General features: G+C 34.6%; 2 protein-coding genes across 2 annotated transcripts; both read right to left on the bottom strand.

Moving 5' to 3' along the window:
• Positions 1–1,977: 1,977 nt before the first annotated feature.
• On the bottom strand, positions 1,978–4,973 carry LOC133792480 (protein MOR1-like). Its single transcript, XM_062230387.1, has 11 exons — positions 4,732–4,973; positions 4,499–4,589; positions 4,388–4,404; positions 4,184–4,307; positions 3,952–4,031; positions 3,700–3,877; positions 3,535–3,599; positions 3,370–3,452; positions 3,076–3,161; positions 2,836–2,949; positions 1,978–2,628 (listed from the first exon to the last, which is right to left on the bottom strand). Exons 1-11 carry the CDS (start codon positions 4,971–4,973, stop codon positions 2,485–2,487), a joined length of 1,224 nt encoding a protein of 407 aa, XP_062086371.1. The 3' UTR covers positions 1,978–2,484.
• Positions 4,974–5,345: 372 nt separating this feature from the next.
• On the bottom strand, positions 5,346–7,997 carry LOC133792478 (alpha-mannosidase At3g26720-like). Its single transcript, XM_062230386.1, has 8 exons — positions 7,983–7,997; positions 7,293–7,352; positions 7,139–7,210; positions 6,765–6,878; positions 6,505–6,605; positions 6,334–6,427; positions 6,172–6,228; positions 5,346–5,405 (listed from the first exon to the last, which is right to left on the bottom strand). Exons 1-8 carry the CDS (start codon positions 7,995–7,997, stop codon positions 5,346–5,348), a joined length of 573 nt encoding a protein of 190 aa, XP_062086370.1.
• Between the last annotated feature and the right edge of the window lie 1,408 nt (positions 7,998–9,405).

Below are 9,405 nucleotides of genomic sequence, written 5' to 3'. Positions count from 1 at the left end.
AAATACAAGTTCCAATCAATTTAGAACCTAATATGTTTCATCCCTGCTTCAGAAGTTCACAAGAGAAGTGCAAACAAACTTCTCTACAGAAATGATTTAAATGTAAGACATACTCTTTCAAAAATAAATCCAGGACCTACAGCTTCACAAAAAGTAGTAAGGCACTTCATGGCATGAGCATGAGTCTTAATGTCAGCGACACGCTCTCTTATATCTGTCAATTCAGGAATAATGACAAGCAAAAATAAGGAACTATCTAATCAACCACCAAACAACTAAGAAGCCAAATACCCGTGCAAAAGAGATCACACAGTTTTAAGCAAACAAATCCCAGCTCCAAACTTATGATCAACCAAAACCAAGGAACACTTACCCAGAAGGCAATGCACTACACACTTCTTAGGAAATTTGGTTGACGAAGAGGCTATGAAAGTAACAACTTCAATAACCTGCTGCTGAACCTACACTATTCAAACTCCATGCCTCAAATAACTATCTTCACAGCCAAAAATATCCACAAAGGTAAAAAAGACAGATATCTGCAGCAATGAAACCTTTAAATACCTGGACATTTTTCTCACTCCAGCCAGGGACAGCACACAGTAAACAAATCAATAACTCAACCCAGTGGTCTAGGTCTGATAAACCTTCCACTTGTTGTTTAAATGAAGATATTGCTGCAAAAAAAAAGTCATTTTAAGTAAATAGAAACTAAAGCATCCAAAAAGATATATCAATTCCACTCCCATAAGGCTTTTATCTAAGAAATATATTACACTGTTCTACCAATTCTTTAATGTAAAATATCTGGAAAAGCTCAGTACCATCAAAAGTAATATTTTTGTATAGTTACTGCTTTCATGGTGTCTCGATGTACATGAGGTGCTACGAAAAGGAGGCCAACTAAGTTTTGTGTCCTAAATGATGTGTTTTAGGCAAAAAGGCCAGAGTTAGTAGATCACTTGTTTCTGCATTATAATTTTTCTATATTGATGTGGTTTAAGTTATAAAGAGAGTTTAAAATAGCAGTGAGCTAAGCCACAACATTGCTCCGATCTCTTGGGATATGTTGTTCCGGGTGACAAGAGGTTAAAGATGTATATTGTTGTAACAATGGCTATCTAACATCATCAAGTTTCTCAAGTGACCGCTCCAAGGGTCTCATACCAACCAACTAAATAAAATGGGAAAAGAAGAAATAAATCCATACCATCAATAATCAAAATTCAGAATTAAGCAGCAAAAGCAAAAAATTGATAAATAAATAAAACGATACCTTAGCTATCACTGCCAAAGCTGAAAAGGCTGCATCCCTCACATCTGGAGTCCCATCATTGAGGCACTTTGAAAAAGTAAGAAATGATAATATAGATAAGAGAGTCCATGAAACACCATGAACAGGATAATCCATGGTCAAAAATAGGTTGCACCATTATTTTTTTATTTCCCTTTGTCTTCTAGAGTACAAATTAGAAAGTAAGAGCACCAAACCATGAATTAGTGCTCTAAACTCATCAAAACCAGTACTGAAGCTGTCTTCTAAAATAAATGGGAATAAGTAATGTTTAGCACATTTTACTCAACTGATTGTTCAAAAATATGAAATATATTACAACTACAAACATAAATGCACTTACCTCCATAAGGATAGGCACATAGTCCTTGTGCACCTTTAAAATAACAGCTTTGTTACTTGTTTCAATACAGAATGTTACCCAGTTAAGAGTTGATGACCGTACAAGAGGAACTTTATTTTTTACAACTGTCTTAATATATGCAATAGACAACATCCATTAAAGTTTGGGCAAAATCAAAATTACCACCTATCAAAGTGATTACAAACACTCAAATGCAAAGAATTTATGTCATCCAATCTCTAATAAAAAAAAACTTAAACCAAAAACATAGTAAGGAATCCTATGACAATACTATATTCTGAATTAAAGAACTACAACATAGGATAAAGATATACTTGCCTTCCACAATGTCAGCTAGACTTAAGCACCCAGCTGTATGCATTGCCTGAAGACTTTGATTTAGTGCCTCAGTAGAGGCAGGTTTTTTCTCTTTCAATTTTTTCTTTATAAAAAAAAATAAGAGAGAGAGAGAGAGATAAATCAAAGGTGTTAGATAAATGCATTAAACCAATATCCCCTCTTCAATCTTTATTAAATTATTTCTAAGAAAAATCTGAGATAAACCAGATCAAAATATATATTAAAAGTAAAATTGAATAAAAAAATCACTTTATATACAAATCAAATCTACGATCAACATCATTTGAACTTCTAAAAAAGAATCTACTCGTATGACTAAGTGCACTTTTATTAATAAGAAAAATGAATGTACAATTCAAAATCCAAAAAAAAAAAAATACCACCATGCTCAGTTGTAAGTAACTGGAAAAAAGTAAATGAACACTTGAACAACTTGGTTACATTCAAACAGTCTGTTTGCATTTTAAGTTGATATAATATTATTTTTTTAGCTAGCAAAAAATGAACATACCAACAAAACTGGCAATAGGAAGCGTGAACTTGCATAGAAATTAGTTCTTAAACCCTGAGCAAGATTGCCAATAGCTTGAATTGCCTCGACTTCTACAGCGATATTAACATCTGTTATGAGCTGTACAGAAAAAGAATTAAATGATTTTTATTCATCAACTCAAAAAGCAAGTATAAACTTATAACAGAAGTAAGAATATAAAGCATGAAGTTAAAACTTAATAGAGCAGATTGAACACTTAACTATGCAATATTAAAAAGATCCTTGGCAATAGATAGAGGTATAAATGATGCAAACGAAATACCCAAACATAAAAAGACAATGTACCTTTTTTAGTGTCCGACAGATTTCTGAGAAATCACCGGGTGCTATTCTTTTTGTTGAAGCAATCTTGGTTAGCTCTGCAACAGCCTCTTTCCGTTCTGACCACTTGATTGCTTTCTGTGACATATGGCACAAGATGTTAATAGCAGTACAGGAACATCAAAACCAAATATTCCTAAATTAAATCACTACAACCAAAAAAAAAACTGAACTAGTTTGACGAAGAGAGGAAAGAAGACTGACCACTCCATCCCAAATTCCAGACTTCTCCAAAGGAGCCAATATATCAACAGGATCAACGAGCTCATACTCATCTATTTCCTGAGGAGCTGACAATTAAAATATGTTAAACTATGCATAAACAGGAGAGCTAAATAACCAACATCTCTGCAGTAAAAAAACTAATAAAATATAACACTAAAGTGTCAAACTCCTACAATGGTAATCACTTGTTACCCGCTGATAGAACACCTACTTGTCGTCATTTAATATCAACCAAGAAAAAGAATAATCTAATAGACTATGTGTATTACACACCATCAGATGTAGATTCCTCAGATGGGCCAGCACCCACAACTTCAGATACAACCTCCTTTTCTGGCTCCTTGTCTTGCTCAGACCTGAAGACATCAATACCAACTAGGTTAAGAAAAATAAAAACAGCAAGCAGATCAAACAGCTAATGAAAAAATGAATTTTCACCTTATTCTACGACATGGCCTAGCTGCCCCTATTACATTCACCAGCTCGGCTTCCAATTCTTTTTTCTTCAAAAAATAAAAAATAATAAATAAGTCATTACTTCCAAGGATCAGGGAGCACAAAAAATTCCATACGCAAAACCGTACATGTAAGAAGTTATCATACCATTGTATCCCTCATTTTCTCAAATAATATTGATTTTACAGGGTCCTTTCCAATCCATCGACAAAGCTCAAGAGTAAGTCCTTTAGAAGATGCACGAACATTTTGATCTTGATAGTCAAATAGCTCAGGCAACATCTTTAATATCCTCTTTGGAGGCACAACTTTTGCTCCAAACTCACTATCAAACCAAACATGCAGATTAGATAAAGAAGTACAAGAAACATTTCCCACAAAATTAAACTCAATACAAACCTTAAGGCTTGAAACATGACATCAATTGCGGAAACAACAGCTTTAGCAACTTTGGCTTTTATCGCCTTCTCCATTGCATCCTGCAACAAACACACCATACTAAATATCCCAGAAAATCATAGCAGAAAAAAGATGAAGTTTCAGAGAGCACAATACATATTCAACCATACAATACACCAGCATTACTGTATGAATGAAAAAGAAAAGACAGAAAATATAAGAAACATCATACCAAGAAAGGCTCTACAGCCTCCAATTCAATCCAAAGCATAAAGATGGCCTGGGCCTTCTCCACCGTCTTAGGCCTACCGGTGAGACATTTCGCCACAACCGCGTCACATACTTCTTTGCCATACCTATACACAAATTATAAAGGTCTTTGATATAAACTTGTCTCGAGATGAATAAGTAAAGGATAGTTACTTCTAAGAAATACCTGTTAATCAGATAAAACTGAAATTGATCAAAATGTCCTAGCATTCATAACTGATATAAAGGCCCTTTTCACAATGACAGACCAGTAATGATGTTATAAGGTCAAAATTACCTTCATTAGTGAACTCAATGAAGGCAAAACGAAGTACTGAGTTTGGTCAAAATTAACAAATATGCCCTGTGCAGTATCTGGCCGCATGAACCTACAACACAGGAGATTTAATTACATATCATTACTGACCAAACAGGAGTCTTAATAAAAAAGAATCGCTAAGAATAATTAGTACCAAAATGTAACGTGCTCACCCAGGGCTCAGGCCAGATGGGCCTATTTATGTTTGGAACATAAGATTGAATGGATATGGATCAGAAAGTGGATTCTTAGTGTCTGGAGCTATAATGCGATACTCCTTACGTTTGGCACCGAGCTCTTCAGCTGAAAGATCATCCAAAATAGCAAGTATGCGCTTCATTTCTACAGCCTCCTTGGCAGTTATGGAAAGGTCTTTTTGAAGCTTTTCACTGCAGAAGTCCTTGAGCAAGTGATCGGCACGATAGCAAGTCCCCGTTTTCTCATCTTTAACCATAAGGTCAGTAAATTTATCAACATGGGGAAGAAAAAATCAATTTACTCTAGCATATAAAAATAGATTTTGCCACTGTAAGAACATTTTAGAAAAGTAAATTACAAATAAAAGAATTTTAACAAGAAATCATAACTAAATCTATTTTAATAGTATTGTAACGTATTAGAAATAAATTGTAGACTAAAACTGTCTAATCTAAGATACAAATTCCAGAGAACACATCAAAAGAAGAAAGATATAATACAATTTTACAAAGAGAAACAAAATACAATATTTACAACAAAGGTTTGAATAAAAAAAAGTACTGAAAAGAATGAAATCCATTCCCAGAAAAGTATCAATGAGAGTAGACGTTAAACAACAATGTGGTACTCAATCCAACAAGTTCCTAAAGAAAACAACAATGTTGAAGCCACCTTGTAGCAAAACTTGCTAAAAATTCAATCATATCATTTAGAAGGTTAAACCATTACCACTACAACCATTGCCATTGACATTCACCAAAACCACCATAAATGCACTTCCAAAACAAAAAAAATATGACAATATCTTCATATTATTACATAAGGCAATAAAATATATATTTTGTAGCTGTAAAAAGAGACCATTTTAATATATAAATGCCCTCAGAGATTAATGCTAGAAATTTCATGAACATTGAAAATTCATTAAGAACCAATCACATCTTCAAGGTTTAAACACCACCACTTCAACCATCACCTTTGGCATTCACCACCACCAACAGCAAACACAGATCATCATCACCACAACCAACATGAGAAAATAGTAATAAATAAATAAATAAAATAAAATAATGGATCATGGTGAGTACCACAGATGGTGAGAGCAGAAAAGATGGAGGCTCAAAATGAAATCAATGCACATATCAATACAAAAATAAAAGTTTTCATCATCAGGCACAAAGTAATCTAGAAACAAACTAAAGAACCGTGGAAAAAAAACGTGTATAATTAATAAAAGTTAATTTTTTTCTACAAAAGACCCAATAAAAGAAAGTTATTAAAGGAAAGAGATTGCAGATATGACAACGTTACTCAGTAAAAAAAACAAAGAAAATATATATATATATATATGATGAGGAAAATTTTAAATTTTAATCATCTAAACAACATTTCAGATCAAAAGTGCCAAAATATCAAACGACAAAGTTAACAGTAGACCGAAAATATGCAAGTACCTTAGTGTTTGGCCCTGAGTCAACCCTTCCTTTTAAAAACTCCAACTGCCTAGCTGTCTGTTCATTAGAATAAAAAACCAATAGATGTTTAAAAAGAGACAGTAGAAGCCTGCCAGATACTTGAGAGAAACTCTAAATATATAAAAGAGGCTCAGGATATACCAGACAGTAACCACTCAAAGCTCTAACGTAACCTTTAAGTCCTGGACGACTTGTAAAGTACCCGGTCCAATAAGCATTTGGATGATCTGCATACCTTTTAAAAAGGGAATACATTTTAAGAAGCAATTCTTGAAAACTAAAACTGAAATGCAGACATCAAACTTTACTCACGGGAAAAAGTCATCAGTTTTAAGAGGCCATTTCTCATCAGTTGCATGTTTCGCATCAGTGTAAAGAGATAGTGTTGAATACAGTGCATTCACACGCCCATCCTAAGAATCGACAAATTAATGCAATTTAGTAACTTTAGACTTCAACAAGAACTCCAGGATGGAATGACAATTAACAGGTAATAAATATTACTTTGGTATTCAGATTGAGCAACATATTTCTATTTAACTCATTCAATATGCAAAGATCTATAGGACTACCTGATTTACATAGTGAATAAACTTGTCCATCTGCCTGAACCATGAAATTACATATTGATAACAAAAATCTGTCCCCATCATCCACATAATGTGATTGGTTCTTGTCACGTTAGCCTACAAGAAGAGAAAACGTTTACTTTAATCATTCCAAAATAATTCCACTAAAATTCCTACAAAATTTGAGGTTACCAAAAACAAAAAGACTAAACAGAAAGGTTTATCAGATTTATCATGATCTACACAATGAACATAAATGCAATTATTAGGATATGGAATTTAATGTGTAGACTCCTATTATTTTAAATACTGATCATTTACATACAGTAATCTAGCAAACATGGAATTCGACTAAATGGTTCCTCTCTAATTCTTACCTGAGCTAAAGCGGCAGCAACAAAGTCATTCACTCGCTCTTGAACATTATAGTCAAATATAAGAGTATCATCCTACAACCAAAAAACATATTTCAGAATGCATTCAGATGCAAACTTTCAGGCATTATCTACATTATTGATCAATCAAACTTACCTGAATAGGTGGTGAAACATCATTTATTTCAAACGTGAAACCATCAGGAGGATCATAATGCTGGGGTGATATGCCAGTGAAAATATGAGGATAAAATTAATAAAGGAAGTTACTTGGAATCCAAGCACAGGACTAGTAGAAGCGACAAATATAAGAATTAATATATCAAATTAATTAGTGTTAATAAAATAAAGAGGTTCCTAACCTGTGAAGAAGAACCAAGGGACCTAGATCCCTGCCATACAACATCAAGAGTTTTCTCTTTGAGACGCTTAGCTCTGTCTTGGTAATCAATTCGAGAAAAATAGAGGGAGTCAAATCCCAACGGAAGTTTTTCCAACGACGATCTCCAAGAACGATGAGACCACTGTGTCGAAGGCACGCAGAGGTGGGCTCACACCTGGGGTTACTTGGTTCGGTGGTTGGGTTCACGGGTGCCTGAGATTTGGAGCTTGGCTCGGAGAAAAACGGGTGTGAGGATGGTGGTTAGGTGGTCGGAGCTGAGGATGATGGTGGTTACGGGAGTGCGGCTAGGGCGAAGGGAAGAGAGAGACGAGAAGGAGAAGGGATAAAAAGGTATGAGAATTGGGTCTCTCTCGGGTCTCACAAATTTTGAGGTCAGAAATGAAAAAAAATCTAAGTGGGGCCCTTTTTTTATTATCGCCCTTTTTTCACAAAGTGGCCTAGTACTCTAGCATAACACATTTTTATTAGTATTATATTCATGTGTTATGGAAATGTGTATTTGGTGTACTGCTCGGAGAGTGCATTTATCGCATCACGACCCGTTGGTGATTGAGAGCCAAATCTCCAACAAATTGGTGGCCCGGATCCTAGTATACAACGGAAGTTCGGTGAACATCTTGTTTAAGTCAGCCTTCGACAAGATAGGGCTGACCACGACAGACTTGTCCCTGTGCGCCTCAACACTCTAAGGATTCTTGGGAAAGGCCCTCATCCCGATGGGACAGATAAAACTCCTCGTAACGCTTGGAGAAGTGCCTCACCAGGTGTAGAGTCCAAAAACTTTACTTAGCAAGTTAGATAGTAGTAGTAGTAGTAGTAATAGCTAGTAATAGTTGTAGTATGTTTATTACTGTGGATTTTGGTTCAAGCCGGAACATAGTTGAACACTCGTAGCAGCACTTATAGATTTTATATGTTTAACCTATAGTTTAAGAATATTAATTATAACATAAGGTTTGATTAATATAGTTGATTATGAAGATGATATTTATTATACTGTAAGGTTTAGATAGAACTAATAAGATCATGACACTTGTCATGTGCATGTTTATTGAGAAATTAAGTATTTTTGAGGAATAGTTTTATAAGAATAATATTTGAAAACCCCAGAGTCTGCCAACAACTTTGAAATCATTATAGGACTCAGTCAAAGCTGTTTACTCAATTCAAATTAGGCTGAAAAAGTGCAATTACGTGTATAATATTTCAGCGTATGCTGATATATCGCAGCTCTAGGGGGCGATATATCGCCACTCGGGGAATATGAAAAACATGTAACTTCGCACGAACACTTCGACGAGCCTCGGGAATATAAGCCCAGGCGATATATCGTCTACCATGGGCGATATATCGGCTTTAGGGCAAGTTTTTCAAAAAAATTTGAAATCGAGCTCATTTTATTCCATGACCTCTTGATAAGCCCAGAATCTTTTTGACCGTGTCGTAAGCCTCTGCTGAACGAATATTCAAAAAAATTTCAATTAAAAGTCATTACTTTTATTCAATCTAAAAGAAGATCTTTTCATTCTTGAACTCTATAAATAGGACCTAGTACCCATCCATTTATTTCATTCTTCAAGCTGAGTTTAGAGCCTTCAAGCTGCTAGGTTTACTTTAGAGTGTTAAACACTTTGGTTGGGGTTATAAGCTTTATCATCTTAAGCTTATTAAATTCTTGGGAAGTAAGGTTAATAGTACATTTTTCGATATCGAGGTGTAGTTCGGTTATAGTGCATTCAAAGGTATTCTTATTCCTAGTTCATTTCTGTATATTTCATTAGTTTTTATAGTTTTTCTCTACTCAAATCCTGACTCAATATTTTCCATTCTTGGTTAAGCATGTAAGTTCTTTGAACTTCAAGTTTCT

The sequence above is a fragment of the Humulus lupulus genome, chromosome 7 (genome assembly GCF_963169125.1).
Source record: "Humulus lupulus chromosome 7, drHumLupu1.1, whole genome shotgun sequence".
Classification (NCBI taxonomy): domain Eukaryota; kingdom Viridiplantae; phylum Streptophyta; class Magnoliopsida; order Rosales; family Cannabaceae; genus Humulus; species Humulus lupulus.
This window is presented reverse-complemented; position numbering and strand designations above follow the sequence as displayed.